The 18,080-nt window shown below is 45.7% G+C and overlaps 1 protein-coding gene across 3 annotated transcripts in view; it reads right to left on the bottom strand.

The window, feature by feature from the left end:
• The window catches only part of ATP11A (ATPase phospholipid transporting 11A), a 791,426-nt gene that overhangs the window by 508,148 nt on the left and 265,198 nt on the right, over window positions 1-18,080 (bottom strand). For all 3 annotated transcript variants that reach the window (XM_085622216.1, XM_085622218.1, XM_085622217.1), the window contains exon 3: window positions 14,698-14,787. In XM_085622216.1, the coding sequence (XP_085478342.1) occupies window positions 14,698-14,787 (90 nt within the window). The remainder of the gene's footprint in view (window positions 1-14,697; window positions 14,788-18,080) is intronic.

Genomic DNA, 18,080 nt, shown 5'->3' with positions numbered 1-18,080 from the left:
ATGCGTAACAAATGCATTTTAGCGCAGTGATGCAGACACCAGCACTAAAATGTTAGTCTAAATCGAGATGCGTGGTACTTCACAGGGTTGAGAGTCTCTGGACTTGGACTAGATGAGGTTAAAGAAGCATTGATAGCACATACTGCACCGGGTTTGCGGAGCATCAATTGGACGCTGGATACTCTTCTGTGACTCATGGAGCTGTCATGGAGAATTATAACACACAACCTTGTGGTTGTGCAACCCACATGCACATCTGAAGTTGACAAAGGGAGGGCAACAGAAATTTAGGAGACTAGAGCTTACAGTGCGTAGATTTGTTTTGTTTCACTACAGTCTGACAAGGCTGAAGATAGGACTGTAACAAGCAGTTATCTATTTACTCAGGGCATTTGGATCCACTCGTCATTGTATGAATGACGATCTGGTGATGATGTACCTTTTAAATCTATCTCTATACTGCAGGCCTTTGTGGTTCACAGGTGGAGAGGCACCGAGCTGTTAAGTGCTGATCTCCAAGTAGAAATGCCTCTATATAAAGAGGCAAGCACACGTAACCAATAACTCCAGCCTATGCTCTCCTTACTTTTTCTTCTCCACCTAGCACAGTCACAAAGCACGATGCTGCGGGAAGCGCATAATGCAGCAAGTGAATGCACATGCTTTACCAAAGCATCTCGTTCAATGGCGATTCTTCCTCTTCTTATGTTTGCAAATGAGACCCAACCAACGATAAGCACTGGTGAGCCAAAGCCCACTGTAAGAATTGGTACTAAACACAATAGGTCTTCGGCAACAGTTAGAAGTTGTCTGTAGACGAGGACAAAAAAAAGAAGATTCAATGCCAATTAAATCAGAATACAGGACCTACTTAAAGACAAGGAAAACTGGGGAGTGTTACAGACAGAACATAAGAGGAGGTGAGACAAGGTAAAACAAATGTGCTGTGTGCTTCTGTTCTAACTGAACTATTTAAATACATTTAAGCTCCAACACAATGACTCAGTGAGCTGAATGTTTGCCCCTGAAACAGGCCATGATCTGCAATTCATAAATTTGAATCCTAGCCAGGCAACTCGCCTTATCCTTTCACAGGTACCACAGGTTCTTTACAGCACAAGGCAGTATTGTGGCATGAAGCACTACATATAACAAATAATGTAATATTGTTATTAATATTAATTTTCAGGGCCCGCATAATGCAGAACATGTATCTCACATCTATGCGACGGAAGACGGGTGTTACACAAGATGTATTTAATTAGCAATTACAACCAGGAGATCGTGTACAAGCACGCACACACAAAGACCAGAGTAGGCAAGCTGAAAGTTTACTTTGTTGTTCATTGACAATTTTTATAAGGGAGGGAAACACATTCTGAAAATTCTATAGGGAGCAAAGGAAAATGACATAGATATGCCGACAAAGAAATAAGAATATAGCTTACATTATTGTTGAGTAATAATAACTATTGATACTCATAAAAGAAATATGGAAAGGAACAAGTTATGGGAGGAACATGTTACTCAAAATCACAATAGTCAAATTCAAACATCAAAGAACAAACAAACATCAAGGGCTGCTATGCAGAAGTCCTATAAAAAAGGCAAAAAATAGATGCACGTGAAAAAGGACCTAGCCTGAAGGAAGTATTGATGACTAGTTACTATTATCCACAGCGGGCAATTAAATATGACAATTGAGCGAAACTTACATTATTGTGTAAGATCCTAATGAGCAAACACAGCTTGATAAAATAAAGCTTCTAACCTGTTTGTTACATACAGAGGAATCTAAATGGAGGCATGTTTCAAAAGTGTAAGCGTAGAATGCACACAGAAAATCAGCCTACCACCTTCACTTATAAACCCAAGAGCAATATCTGTGGAGTGCCTAAAGGTTCTTCTCTCAGCCCCACCCTCTTCGATGCCTACATGACTCCATTGGCCAACATTGCCCGCACCTGCGTACTCAACATCCTCTCATACGGCGACGACACCCAACTCATCCTCTCTCTCACAGAAGACACCTCCACCACCACATTCAACTTCCAGAACACCATGACCAACATCGCCAACTGGATGAGATCCAACTGCCTGAAGATAAACACGAACAAGATAAAAGTGCTCATTTTCGGAAAGCACACCTCCCCATGGGACAAAACATGGTGGCCCATGGCACTCGGACTCTCGCCTACCCCCACCAACCACGCCCGCAATCTCCGCATCATCTTGGACAGAGACCTCTCCATGAAGCGCCAGGTCAACGAAGTAGCCTCTTTCTGCTTCCACAACCTCCACATGCTACGTAAGATTTTCAGGTGGATCCCTGCCAGCACCAGGAAGAGAGTGACTCAGGCCCTCGTCACCAGTCGATTGAACTACGAAAATGCCCTCTATGTTAGAACCATTTCCCAGCTCCTGAAATGACTACAGACCATAAAGAACACCTGAGCCAGACTCATCCTCAACCTCCCCAAACGGACCAGCATCAGGCCCCACCTCAGAAGCCTCCACTGGCTCCCCGTCCACAAGAGATGCCAGTTCAAGCTGCTGATTCACGCCTACAAGGCCCTTCACAATGCCGGACCCTCCTACATCAACCACCACTTGACCTTCCACCAGCCGAACAGACAACTCTGATCGGCCTCCCTACCCTCTCACAGGTCCCTCGCATCTGGCAGAGGCGCCGTGGAGGTTGTTAATTTTCCTACCACGCTGCCAAACACTGGAAAAACCTCCCACTCCACCTCTGTACCTACCCTTAATTGCCGACTTCAGGAAGAGACTCAAGACCTGGCTCTTTGAATAACTCTCACCATCCCCAGCACCTGGATACTCCCAGGGTGATAAGCCACGTTATAAAATGACCGACTAATTGTTTGATTGATAGCCCTAATCTGACCTTCAAAATAATATGCCTGGTTTGTCATCTTGGAAAAAAGCCAGATTTTACATGCATAAAGTATTTTTTTAGGATTCTGCCGCATTCTTTGACTGATGTGAAGACTATACTAGCCACCATCAATACTTAGCTTGAAGTGGTACATGGCAGCTACATTTCGCCTAAGACTAAAGTCCTCAACAACACACACAGAGGAGATCCTTGTTCATGATTAACTTGAACACTACACTGAGAGTACGTTTCTAAACAATGGAGGGGAATCAAGCTATACCATTGGTGCAGGTATGCTACTAGCAAGATCCCGGTGTCCGTATCTACAGCCTTTGTGTCTTCCTTTATAGGGAGTGAAAAAAACAAAACCTATTGACTGGGTCGGACTGGCCTATAGGGCAATCAGGCAGTGCTCTAAGGACGGATCTGACACATTAGTGTATGGGCTGTTTTTTGGCTGTTCGTGGGCCGGTTTTAATGTCTGGTAGCCAGGTTTTACTTAGTTTTTTCTGATATTGCCACAGAAATTAACCTCTTCCATGCTCATGACGTCTCCCGGCCGTCATGAGTCACGATGGACGTGTGCGGACGACGGCCGGGAGACGTCATGACCACGCCCGCGATCGGAATGTCAGCACTGCGGGAGCGCTGCGGCAGAATTTGCGCCGCAGCGAAGAGGTTACCTGCAGTAAGCACAAATGCATGCAGTCTCCCACTCCTTACAAAACACTAATACATCCTGCCTGCACAAGTTTTAAACTGATATAATTTCCTGTCTGAATATCATTTTCATGTTGGTCAGTTGTAAAAAACGGATTTATGAGTGAATCATTAACCCCTTCGGTGCTCATGATGGAATGTTACCGCCATAAGCACCAGTGGTCCTGTGCTCATGACGGAACCAATGTGTTTTTTTTTTTTTTTACAAAGTGTGAGGTTTGCAAGGGATTCTGGGTAACAAAACCTGGTGAGAGCCAGACAAGTCACCCCATCCTGGATTCCCCTGGGTGTCTAGTATTTAAAAACGTATAGGTTTGCTAGGTTTCCCTAGGTGCCGTCAGAGCTAGGGTTCAAAATCTACAGGTAGGCACTTTGCAAAAAAAAGGTCAGTTTTCACTGTGAAAATTTGGTGTGTCCACGTTGCGTTTTGGGCCGTTTCCTGTCGCGGGCACTAGGCCTACCCAAACAAGTGACGTACCATTTTTATCGGAAGACTTCGGGGAATGCAGGGTGGGTGGAATTTTGTGGATCCACGCAGATTCCTGAACTTTCGACCACAGAAATGTGAGGAAAATGTGTTTTATTTGGACAATTTTGAGGTTTGCAAGGGATTCTGGGTATCAGAACCTGGTGAGAGCCAGATAAGTCACCCCATTCTGGATTTCCCTGGGTGTCTAGTTTTCAAACATGTATAGGTTTGCTAAGTATTCCTAGGTGCCGGCAGAGCTAGGGTTCAAAATCTACAGGTAGGCACTTTGCAAAAAAAGGGTCAGTTTCCACTGTGAAAATGTGGTGTGTCCATGTTGCGTTTTGGGCCGTTTCCTGTCGCGGGCACTAGGCCTACCCACACAAGTGAGGTACCATTTTTCTCGGAAGACTTTGGGGAATGCGGGGTGGGTGGAAATTTGTGGATCCACACAGATTCCAAAACTTTCCACCACAGAAATGTGAGGAAAATGTTTTTTTTTGACAAAGTTTGATGTTTGCAAGGGATTCTGGGTAACAGAACCTGGTGAGAGCCAGACAAGTTACCCCATCCTGGATTCCCCTGGGTGTCTAGTTTTCAAAATTGTATTGGTTTGCTACGTTTCCCTAGGTGCCGGCAGAGCTAGGGTTCAAAATCTACAGCTAGACACTTTGCAAAAAAAGGGTCAGTTTTCACTGTGAAAATGTGGTGTGTCCATGTTGCATTTTGGGCCGTTTTCTGTGGCGGCCACTAGGCCTACCCACACAAGTGAGGTATCATTTTATCGGGAGACTTTGGGTAACACAGAATTGTAGAGCAACTATTATTGCGATACCAAAGGGGATGATGGACGGAGCATTTGAGCAAATCAAACATTCACCCCCAGTCAACTGATCTGGGTTTAATCCATCATCATTCTTTAGCTCACTCCACCACCCCAGTTCAGACATGGCCATATGCAAATCAGTCTGATCCTGTGCCTCATGGGAACAGTCCAGCCCGAACTGCCAAGCCATGTCTTCCCTGGACCAGAAACAAGCATCCTGGGACCGGTTTCGGGTTCATAACCCTCATCAGCCAGGCTATCTTGAATCCTGTGGCAAAGTGAGCAAGGGACCCACGTCTGGGCATACCCTGCCAACTTGGGGCGAACAAAGCGATACCAAAGGGGATGATGGACGGAGCATTTGAGCAAATCAAGCATTTAAATAAGAGGCAGGTCAAAGTTGGGGGAAATGAGTTCAACAATACATTAAAGTTTGATCCACTACAGCAATTTTATAAGCCACTTGCAAGTAGTTGATGTTTCAGTCTGGCAGGGTAAATCATTGGGCCATCACCAGGACTGAGATATATTTGGCATTCGACTGACATATGTGCTTAGGGCTCCAATGAAAATGCTAACAACCTACAAAATGAGACAATCATCTCTGGCATACTGGACAGTGCATTGTTCACCGGGGACCAATTTTGTGTTAGGACTTATACAGGAATATATGGTTGCTTACAAAAAGTAACGTTTCTTGGTTTCTTTACAATTAACTCATTCAAAAAATGATATTCGCATAAGAAATTGTAGTATCTTGGGGAGCGGCCACTATTTCATCTCTGCAGTACATCATGAGCATAGTACAAAGGTTATGCATAGTTTGTACCCTCCCTGTGCACTGCAAGGGCATAGGCAAAGTACTGCATGCATTACTTGCTGCTCATACTATGACAAGGTCGCCCCCCCAGTAACCATGACCTATATACTTTTCAAGTTAGCCAACCCACAATCTGTATGTACTGCACGCAGAGCGCAGACTTTGACTGAGTACAGCACAAATTGCATGGGTGTACATGCATGGGGCATACCATATAGTCTGCGCTAAAGCAATTCATGATGTCTAGAGTACATCCTGGGAATTAACCACAGATAATATTTTGTTTGCACTGTGCGCTCTGCCCCATCTACTGGGCACAGAACACGCAGCCAAGCCATAGGTAGTTCAATATATATATACCGCACAAAGGAAATGCATGGCCTTGCCCTACGTACGGTACATACTGAAGGCAGAAAGACAGGAGGACTCTGTGTCAGCGACTCGGTAGGCAAGATTTAATCGGATGTCCCATGCTGAATTTTTTATGGCTTTTTGTCTGTTTTGCCAACTTACTCCACTGTACATTTAAATTTGGAAGGCGCTGTGACTGCATTTCAGAATTCATGGTTTATACGGCCGTATGTTGATAGCTTACTTCAAGCAATCTCTTAGATATGTCTAAAAGCATGATTTAGAATTCAGACTTCTCTCGCGCTTTCTCTTTTGCCTTTTTCTCACTCTTCCTTTCTGCAATATCTCCTGGTTATAAGAGCTCAACTTTGCAGCAAGCAAAGACTATTCAAGGATAAGACATTTAAGGCAGCTGCTTCACTTCCAACCATAAACGTTCTAAGTCAGGTACCCAAACAATGACGCTAGGTTGATCTCGTCTCACAATGGTGTCAAAAGACAACAGGTGAAGGAGGCATGGTCTGAGCCCGAGCCGAGTGGATGTACTGGTGTTGAGTTCCCAGCCAGGGGCCTTGCCTGGTGCATATGGAGCGATCCCAGAGCGTCCTGGCAGCAGGAACAGGTGGCGGAGGCATGTGAGGTGCCGACCGGACGTGAGCGGCTGCAAATGTGGGGCAGAGCAACACACAGTGTTGAGAAGTGTGGGCAGCAGTTATAGTGAGGCTCTTGATCAGCCAGAGAGCATGGAAGTGAGGCCAGCCCCCGAGTAGATAGACAGCCGGAGACCTTGCGGGGAGGGCGGGAAGGTGTGCACCTCTGAGGAGCAGGCGCACTGGAGCATTTCAGGGGAAATGTTCCCGCTGAACCTGCCCCCAATAGCTACAGCTTGGAGAGCCATGCTGGACTCCAGCGGGGACGGAAGCAGCATCCAGCCCATGAGACTCCAGAGATATGAGGGGGCCGGGCCTCTGAGTTCTTAGAGGTGGCCGCTGAAGCTGATGATTGGGAGCCCCCCAAGAGAATGGCCCCTAGGGGATTGCCTTCACCTGCTGTGGAGGCAGCTCTTCCTTCGATGTAGCCAATGGACTGGGAGACGGCGGACACACAGTGGAGGTGACATTTGTCTGCTTGATGCAGGCCACCAACTACAATACCGAACCATGAGTGGACGCCGGCACTCCGGACCTATACAGCACACAGTAGAGAGGTGCTCTGGGGTGGCTGCTGCATCAGGGCCAGGCAAACAGAAGCAGCTGGGGGATTTTTGCAACCACCGATGGCAGGCGCCCTCGGGGAGCAGCCAGAGTACAGAGATTGGGCTGCCAGAGCAACAAGCAGCCATGGCAGCAAGGAAAGGTGACATGGGGAATTCCTTCACGAAGGAGATATTGACTGCCTGCCTGGGGGTCCTTCAAGAGAAGATCTCCAACATGGTGGCAACAATACTGCAGGCCTTGAAAGCAGATCTGGTTTCGGGGCACTCTGAGGTGACTAAGGACTTTCAGCAGCTGGGCAACTAATGAGGATGATCTAATGGTCATGAGTCAAGAGGTGGACAAGTTCGTGGAGTCACACTCAAAAATGGAGGAAGGCATTAGAGCAATGTGGGACAAATGTGTGGACCTGAAAGACTGTTCACTGTAAAAATCTGTGGATCCACAAAGTACCAAAAGGAGAAGAAGGCGACAATGTGATGGACTATTGCAAAGCTCATTTTCATTATGTTCTTATAGACAACCTCATCTTGACATAGGGTGGGAGCATCACGGGACTCTCCTGGGGCTTGCCCGAGAGACATGATAGCCAAATTGAGACCGTCTCACCTCAAGTACGCTATTACGAGGGAGGCCAGGAAGCAGAACGGTATTACCATTCTGGGATTGAGTAATGGATTTGTACCAGGAAGTATCCCTGGCTACCCTCAATAGATGGCGATTGATGCAGAACTCAGATGGTGGCAAATACGGTACTGAGGGATGTTCCCCTTTGCGCTGTGGTCACGGGTGGAGGCTAGGACCCACAGAGTCTGCACGGTGGAGCATGCACAAGAGGTTCTGGGGCCCTGTAAGGAACACCTGGATGCCCCGGAACAAGCTCCTGAGAATTAAACTTCTGTTCAGGGAATCATCCCGACGTCGGGGCCACTGGAAGAGAGTGGCAAGCTGTGGCAGACAGGCACAGGTGGTTGGCAACTAGCAGCAGACACTGAGGAAGATGGGTGGGGGCCAAAGCTGAGGTGGAGGTCGCAGAGACAGGCATGAGAGGGGCATACCCAGACTGTTTCTACCTGCATGATATTTCCACTGCATTTTTATGTGGCGGGCATCCTGTGCAATTCCCTGCCGCAAGCGAGAGACACATGGATATTTAAAAGCTTCCCTAAGACGGGAGAGATTAAATAGATGCTTTAGCTGGGCCTCAACTGCTGCCTAGGACTGGCTGGTGCATTTTTGTATAGACGGGGGTTCGGAATGCTTTCTTCAGGTGTGGGGGGACCTGGGGAGAGGTGTGAGGGCCACTTCATGTCTCACCACCATGATGGGAATGTCTTGGTTCCTTTACTATTGGTGTGGGGCTGTTTGAGGAGAGGGGGGAGATGGGAAGGGGGGTGTTATGATTGCTCTGGAGGGGTCCACAGACATAAGCTTGATGCCACCCTCACTAGGGTTAGATCAGGGGGCTTGAAACGGATGTATGACGACCCAGATTTGATTGGGGCACCGGAGAGGCATACGATCCTTCATACGCCCCCACTGTATGTTTAAGATACTTACAAGGAATGTGAAGGGACTGAACGTCCCTGTTCAGAGCCATAAAATCTGGAGTGAGGTCAAAGGGCTGCTTCCGGATATAATGCGTCTCCAGGAGGTGCACTTCATATCCTGGGATACGCATTATATGAGATAACGGCTGAACCCCACCCAATATTTTGCAGCCTCATCTATTAGGAGGACAGGAGTGATGTATACATAAGGACTATCCATATGAACTGGTGAGAGTCAAGAGAGATACATAGGAGGGACGCTATATGAACATGGAGGGGAGGGTACGGGATGACACACTGGATATATTCAACGCCTTAATTCCGAACCAGTGTCATGCACAGTACATCCAGAACTTGGTAAATAAGGTCAAGACGTGGGCACCAGGGCACCTCCATTGGGTGGCCTTTATCTGGCTCCAGATGCACAGATGAACATGCATCCTCAGGATAGATACATACAAGCAGCCTTGCCCCATTAGCTGATGCACCGCATGGCCAATCTGGGGCTGGTGGATCTCCGAGGATGCAACATGCAGGGGAGCAGGATTTCACTTTTTTCCTCCCATGTCCATAGTTATTACTCCAAGATCTACTTGATGTGGGGGTCCCAGTTCTTTCTTGAGGCGACTGCGGCAATTGGGTAGGGCACTATAATACTCTCGGATCATGCATGGGTCTGGTGGGAAGGAGATGATCAACAGAGAAGTGAATGAGGAGCACCTTTATTATGGTTCAATCAGATCTTACTTAGGAACTGCCCCTGCAGATAGGCCCTAACAGAGACTATAGGGAACTACTTTTACGAAAATTAGGTTGGTGAGATGTCCCTCGCTCTGGTCTGGGACACCTTTAAGGCAGTCTTCGGGGGCCAATGTATCGTAGGAGAGACGCGCATCCTTTGATAGGATTGGCTAGTCTGAATGCTCTGGAGGCAGAACTTAAGGAGGCAACTGCGACTCCTTTCTCCATCTGGCGTGGGAATGTCCTGGGGGGCCAATTTCTGGAGAGAGATTTTCTCAACCATATAGTTGATTCCGGAACTGCAAATTAATTGCACCCCACTGGTGGGACTACTAGGCTATGTCAGGAACATCCCGTGGAACATCGTAGGCTCACGGCTATGATGCTTCTCTTGGCCAAGCACAGCGTGGCCATGAACTGGGGAAGATGCCCGGCACCGAGGGTACAGGACTGGCTGCGGTATACTGCATATTGCGCTGAACAACTGTCACGCTTTTGGGAATTGATGCCACCACGGTCCCGTCCCAAAGACATATGGGATCCTCTGCTTGCTCACCTGAGATCAAGAGACCTTGTCGCTTCATCATCACCGACAACCTCACACACACCATACATAACACTATCCCCTAAAATCGAATGGGATAGATCTGTTCTTCAATCATCACTATCGAGCTATCTGTGAATTTGTCATTGGGAATCACTTTCTACTTCAGTTGATGTGCATTACGTTGTATCTATGTGAGATCATCAAAGAAGGGTGGTTGTGCAACCCAGGAATGTTTTTGAATTTCATGTAAATGACATTGACTGGCATTGGTTACAACATAGCATGCAATATTACTAAATGTCAATAAAAAACAAAGAGGAGGAAACTGCTCTGCGCCGGCAGATGAGATCCTACAAAGCTCAGCGCCCAATAGTGGCAAATCAATGTAGAGGCCACGCAGAGGGTGGAAAAGGTGCTACTTTACCCGAGGCGGTTATTCTATGAATGAGTCAATAAGATGGGAGCCCTGCTGGCTCGGCACCTACGCACCACCAATCGGCGGATATCATTTCACTAGTGGAAGGCAGAGGAGGACATCTTGGCATCGACAATGCTGGGAAATGTAGAACCTTAAACTAAAACTATGAGGCCCTCTATGCTGAGGGGCAGGTGCACGTGGTGGAAGTACAGGCATACCTGCAAGAGGCCTCCCTTCCACGATTAACGCAGACCAACACAGAAGATTTGGAAAACCTGCTCTCGCCAAAGAGGTCCTGAAAGCAATACAAGATCTGCGTCCTGAAAAAGCTCTGGGGCCGGACGGACTCACAAATTGTTCCTAGAAATAATTTGCATCAAATGTGGTCCCAAGATTGACAACACTGTTCAATTTCTTTCTACAAAAAAGATCAGTTACACCCTCAATGCTGCAGCCGCATATTACCTTAATCCAAAAGGAGGGCAAGCCCACGCACTGGTGCAAATCCTACAGGTCTACAGCACTCCTGAACTCGGATCTAAAAATCTTTATGAGAGTCTTAGTGAACAGGCTCCTGCCGCACCTTCCACTCCTGGTTAATCCGGACCATTCGGGGTTTGATTCCCAGAGACAGGTAGCAGACAATATCCGACGGGTATTGCACCTAACTGAAAAGGCCAATAAGTGGAAAATCCATACTGCGAACCTGTCATTGGATGTGGAAAAGCCCTCTGACAGGGTCAGCTGGGTTTAACTTTCAGGTGCTCTCAGCAATCGGACTGGGGATGAACATGCAAATCTGGATAGCAGCTTGTTACAAAGGCCCATTGGTCAGCGAGGTAAACGGCTTATGCCCCACCATGACCTCTCTGAAGAGGGGGGACTTGGCAGAGCTGCCCACTCTCATATATACTTTTTGTCCTCTCAATTGAGCCCTTGCAGGCCACGATACGCCGATGCAGGGATATTAGGAGCATGCGTTTTGGGGACGATCACCGTAAGATTAACTTATTCTCAGAAGATGTCCTGTTGATCCTGATGAGCCCCAAACAATCCATTCCTTGCATGATGGGTGCCCTGGCAGCCTATGGAAAGTATCTGGCTTCAAGATTAATCTTAGCAAGTCTGAAATCCTCAGTGTAGGGATCCCTGCAACCTCCAAACTGACTGTTCTTGAGGCCACCCCTTTGCGATGGAAGAGAGGAAAGTTATATACCTACATTACAGCTTTGCACTGCCTGTTCTTCGCGGCGAACTACCCTCGGCTCATCCACAAGATTACTAGTGATCTGTGTAAATGGAAGGGACTCTCCCTGTCATGGCTGGGAAGGGTAACGGTTGTCAAACAAAACATTCTGCCATGCTGACTGTACATCTTCCATGCCTTGTTTTGCCGGTGTTGGTCCCAGGGATTCCATGGGGGCCTTCCAAAAAGAAATGGATACATTTATATGGGGAGGGAAATGGGCTAGGGTTTCCAAAAGGGTCCTGCAAGCCAGACGACGATTGGGGAGGTTTGAGGGGGAGGGCTACCAGTTACTAACAAATAATCAGACGGCATAGCTACGACTATTCTTCAAACAGTCCCTATATGCGATGTAGCGTCACTGGTTCCACATAAATACAGCCTTGATGAACTGGGTGGCGAAACCGTACCCTGGCTGCTCAAACATGCAAGGCCACCCTTCTGCTATTACTCTGTGCTCCTGAAGCCGGGTACGCAAGTCTGAAACTCACTCACAGGGGTTGCGACCCTCACGTTATTCCCCTTCCCCAATACGCCCCTTTTGGACAGCCAAGACTTAACCTTAGGTCTGAATAAAATGAGATTTTGGCCACTGGGAAGAAGGGGGTTGTAGGACGCTCAGAGGCCTGCTCAAAGAGGGGATATTAAGACCTTTCCTCCAGTGCAAACAGGAGTCCTGCCTTCGGCAAGCTGATCGACTTCACTACTTCCAATTGCAGCACTGGGCTCACCACCCGACACCAAAGCAGCGGCTCTCAGGCCCCTGACAGCGTGAGAGAAACTATTTGCCAATATATAGCATCCAGCGTTGCCTTATTTCCAACATTTATGCTATACTATCTAGCGTGGGCCCCGATTCAGAGTGCCCATATATGAAACACTGGCAAATGGTCCTGAGGAGGCTAGTCTCGATGCCCCAGTGGGAAAAGCTATGGGGAGATATCAAATCGCTGTGTAAAATTGTCCAGAACCGCGAAACCATGTACAAAATAATGATGGGCTGGTATGTGACATCTGAGAAACTGCAACATATGTATGACACAGTAGATGGATTACTCTGGAGAGGGTGCAGGCAGGTGGGGGATATGGTACACATGTAGTGGGCATGTCCGAGACTGCAGTTCTATTGAAAAGAAATTCTAAGCCACATGAGCGAGGTTGTCAGATGTCCAATGTGCCCAGATCCGGCAACGCTGATCCTGAACGTAAGACCGCCTGAGATTAAAAGCCTATCACTGAGGGATTGGAATTTGATTACGAACATGTCTCTTGCGGCCAAACAATTGCTTTTACTGAAATGGAAAACTAACCAGATCCCCACGATGTCGGAATGGGCGGTGAGACTATGGGCATTGTTGGTGATGGAAAAACTTGGGGGCTACTAGAAATGGGGCATAGGTTTGAGATGTGGGGTCCCTTGCTGAATTTCTTAAAAGAAAAAGACTTTCTTTATGGTTGCCCTAAATTGCTGCGACCCCTCTCCTCATTACATGATTGCATGGGACTGGGTAGATAATTGCAACTAAGGAACAAATCATTGAGCTCCTATTGAATGCCTCCTGGACTGTCTTGTACTGCTGGTCACCAGTGTGGACTCCTGGGGAACTGGGGAGGTGAGAAGGGGGGGGGGGGGTTGTCGTGGCCATATGGAAAATGGGATGAAGCAAGTGATCTAATCTGTGCTGGCGATATTGTTTGTGTTGTTGATTTATAAAACCCAATAAAATCTCTTTGAAAGAAAAGACAGCAGGTGGTATTTCCTGTCTCCTTCCACCTTTTTGTAAAACTTACCAAGAGGTCTTCCCTGTCACCAAGCAAATTTGGGTGGATCTCAGTTTACTCAAAGTGGCAAGTGACAGCAGCAGCACAATCACCATCCAATGAAAAGTCACTGATTCAGCAAAGAGATGAACTGGAGGAAGGCTCTGCTTCAAACTAATTGATCAGTTGAGATAAGGAGGCAGTGTTTAACCTGTCCTCACTGATATGTGTGCTTACCAGTACTTGGTGTACAGTGATCTTGCTGACACAACATAGTTTTAGGATGTCTTCTGGTAAAAGAAAACCTGGAATAGCACAACTTATCTACAGCAATGCACAAGCGCTCACAACATGATGACTTGGGAGAAGTAAAGAGTAAAATTGTGTACTGATATATTGTGTATTCAACATAATAGCTCTCTATGGGCATGAGGAGATGCTCTTTAAATTTCACCTGGGTAGTGACGCGATCGCCACAACCTGTCACAATGCTGTTACAATGATCTGGCAGATTGAGGTTATACAGCTTGCTGCCTCCAAACTTAGTGACTGAACACCTACGAAGGAAACATGTTATACCTGCTATCTGGGAGGGAATGGGGCCCACTGTCAAAAACAAAGCAATCTTCAAACTCTGGTGCACTGTACACCATGCTATAATTCTCAAGTAGCCAGCCCATCCAGCGGTTAAATTGCATGGGTGAACACTCTGACGCGGGCTAGCCTTTCAACTGCAGTGAGATTACTTGCAGTATTAAAAATGCAGAACCAGTGCTGGGGTGAGCATACTCTGATCCTCTGGTTTCTTGAAGCGCACTATTGGAAATTAGGTGTTGGATGTCATAAAATATTATTGTATCGCTGTAGTACAGGCCAAGTCAGAGATGGCTAAAGAAGGACAAAATCCCCTCAGGTCAATTGTCCAGCTTATTCCTGCTATTAAGGGCCTTGGTACAAGACTTTCCATTGCCCATATTCCCAATGACCTCCAAAGTTGTCACCGTCCCTCAACAGAGTGGTGACCTGGAAAGGTGGCACATGTGGTGACACTAACAACGAATGAATGTAGTTTTGGTAAACCTAATATGGAGGCAGCACATCTAAAATTAAGCAAGTAAAAAAAACATTTTTACTAACTTACCTGTACAAGAAATATGATGAGAAAGTAAAAGTTTGCTATTCTTCTGAACTGTTCAAACAAGTTCTTTGGTACAAAGTTCCAAAAGGTATACTGAAAAAAAAACACAAAACAAAGTGTTAAGTGTTACCAGTGCTTACAGGGTCCTTTAACAGTAAACAGCCAGTATAATGTAATATTCTGATACTACATACTAATTCCAACATACATCAAGAGCTGACGGAAGTGGTAATCAAACTGATAACAATGGAGATGGCAGCAAATGACTTCAATCTAACAATTTTGTAATTTATCACTCGTCATTTTGCCCAGGAAGTAAGCTTACAGTATAGATTTTCTCAAATGCATGTGTTAAGCTTCACATTAGGAAACTCTCTCACCAAATGGTTATGAATGTTTTTAAGAGAAGAACAAATATCCTCAGTACATTGAGGTATATTATTGAACTATGTATAAGTTAGGTTATTTGGGAGAAGAGATGGGCAAGATATCCAGACAAAGAACAAGAAGCAGTTGTTTGCCTTGTGTTTACGGAATAACTGCATGTAAACCCATTTTGTTAAATTTATGGAACTATCCAAGATTCTCTTGGGGGCTTAAATTTAAGACAACAGGGTGAATAACAATATTTTAACTTCTGATGCTGAAGGCTAAGTTGGTTTTAATTTAAATGTTTTTAACAAGTTTAACTGTAATTTGTGTGAAGTGTTTAATTTTGTTTGTAGTCACTGCTATAATCATTACTCGATTTTGTATACCTCAAAAGTGGGGGAAAACAATTCCACCCTCCTTCAATGAATAATTTGTGGCTGTTATTGTGCCATTTCTATTAAATGGAATCTGTTATCGTTAAAGCCAATGCCTGGGGATAACTATTTAGATGTGAATAATTTTTTCAATTTTATTTTTACTTTATATGTCTCACGCTTCAAAGAGATTTTATTCACAAGTTAATTAATTGCATGAATATAGCAATATTAAGAAAACAGAATTAATATTCATGGTTAGCGAAACAGGTTAATAAGAACACCATATTCAATTTATAATGAATGTTAAAAGTCACTGTGGTCAGTAAAACACTAAACAGAATTGACAAGTAACATCAGGTCATAAGGTGTAATGTTTTCTCAACCGCTGTCTAAAAATTGGTGATGCTGGTAGTTAGCCTGGTATTCTTCCCACTGAAGAATTTGATAACTGCTTGTCTACAGTTCCGCACCCCCTGCCCGCACCCCCTTGGCGCAGTAAATGTCTATGTTCGGAATGAACAATGGGGCACATATAAGATTCTTTCCTGCACTTGTTTAGCCCATCTGCATGCTTTATAGTTGCCTCCGACAGACCATTTGGGAGCCAAGTCCAAGGTAGCGAAGCCACCAAAACCATGAGTCTTTTTTGTGCAACATTACATGTACGACTGATGAGCAGGGGCTCGATAGGAGTTTTTTTAAACGATCCAAGCATGCGACTGTGACGCCAGTATGTTCTTATCTTGGATGTATGACCGCTTTTGCATGCTTTTAATCATGTTCTTCTTGAACTTACCAAGTGACACTGATGAATTCCAGACATTGATTATATGTAGGCAGTTCAAACATTCTAGTTAATATTCCGTGTGTGTCAATATCCTGACTATGTTGGATAATTCAGCCAGAAGCAGGTAATAGTATGTGCCCTCTCTTGAAGATCTTAACTTAAAGAACATTTTCAAAAAGACCCCATGTCTTGAGATGGCTTGCTTGGTGACACAAAATTCTAATCTAACTTGCCCTGGAGACGCAATTCGTGGTGACCAGAAAATCTGCCTATATTTATTTATATTTATTGTTTCCAACAATTTTATTTCATGGCCACACAATGGATTGCGCCCACATGAGATGGTTGGCAGTAACTTTGCACTTTAAACGTTCAGCATCATCAATAGTATTTGTCCCCACAGGGCTGTATACAGAGATGAAGGCTGCAATCAATTCACCGGTTTTAGATTTTATTTGATCTTCGTGTGCTGTGAAGGTTCTTGGAGTCGGTGATTACTTCCAAATATTTGTATTCAGACTTCTGTACAGTAGTTGAATTCCTCTAGGAACCTTTGCTGGTATCCCGCAATTTGTGAGGTTTTTCCACAGCTCAGTTCTATCTACACGATCAAACGCAGTCTTAAATTCAATAAAACAAGCCTGCAGCATTGAATTTGTTCCAATGGATATGTTCATCGTGCTGATTAATGCTCTCAGGTGTGAAAGTGTGCCCATTTGTGGGTGAAAGCTCATCAGAGGGATATTAGCTGATATTAGCTTACGTTCCTCTGTCCCTGAATTGGGGTCGAGTAATAGAAACCCAGCGAAGTATTTCACCTAATTGTCACAGAGTGCGATTAGCCGGTAGTTGGCTGGATTCAATTTACAGCCCCATTTGTAAACAGGATGGAGCGTTGCCCAGAGCCATGTATACAGTATCTGTTGTTTTGCCAGACTAAAGTTAAATATGGGGGGGTTAGGTTTTTTGCCCAGAATGCTGGATTCATTTTAAAGGACACATGGAGTAACCCGTTTGGGCATAGTGTAAGGATTCCTGAAGCCTGCAAACGGATAGATCTTGAGGCCACCCCTTTGCGATGATCAGAGAAGAAAGTTAAATACCTACATTACACCTTTGCACTGCCCGATCTATACAGCAAACTACCTTCGACTGATCCAAGCGATTACTAGCGACCTGCGTAAATGAAAGGGGCTCTTCCTGTCATGATTGGGTAGGGTAATGGTGGTCAAGGAAAACATCCAGCCGCACTTCCCGACTTTGCTTTGCTGGTGGTGGTCCCAGAGGATACCATGCAGGCCCTCCCAAAAGAAATAGATTCATTTATATGGGAAAGGAAACAGTTGAGGGTATCCAGAAGGATCCTGCAAGCCATCTGACAATTGGGGGTTTGAAGGGGGCTGTCAGTTATTGACAAATACTATCAGGCAGACCAGCTATGACTATTCTTCAAATGGTTCCTATATGAGTTGGAATGCCACTTGATCCACATAAACACAGCAGTTAGGAACTGGGTGCCGTGGGCCGTAGCCCGGCTGCCTAAACATGCAAGGCCACCAGTCTGCTACAACTCTGAGCTCCTGAAGCCGGGTATGGTGGTGTGGGACTCACTCACGGGGGTTGCGACCCTCACATCCTTCCCCTATATGCCTCTTCTGGACAACCAAGACTTTACTCCATGCCTGAATAAAGAAGATTTTGGCCACTGGGGAGAAGCAGTTGGTTTCGGATCATGATGCCAAAGACATTTCACCAGATTTGTCACACCTTCAGCATGGAGTAACTGTGAGACCTGGGACCTCCCAAATATGGTATTCCACAACCATTTGATCATCTTCATGAGGTAAGTG

Source organism: Triturus cristatus, chromosome 8, assembly GCF_964204655.1.
Source record: "Triturus cristatus chromosome 8, aTriCri1.1, whole genome shotgun sequence".
Lineage (NCBI taxonomy): Eukaryota > Metazoa > Chordata > Amphibia > Caudata > Salamandridae > Triturus > Triturus cristatus.
This window is presented reverse-complemented; position numbering and strand designations above follow the sequence as displayed.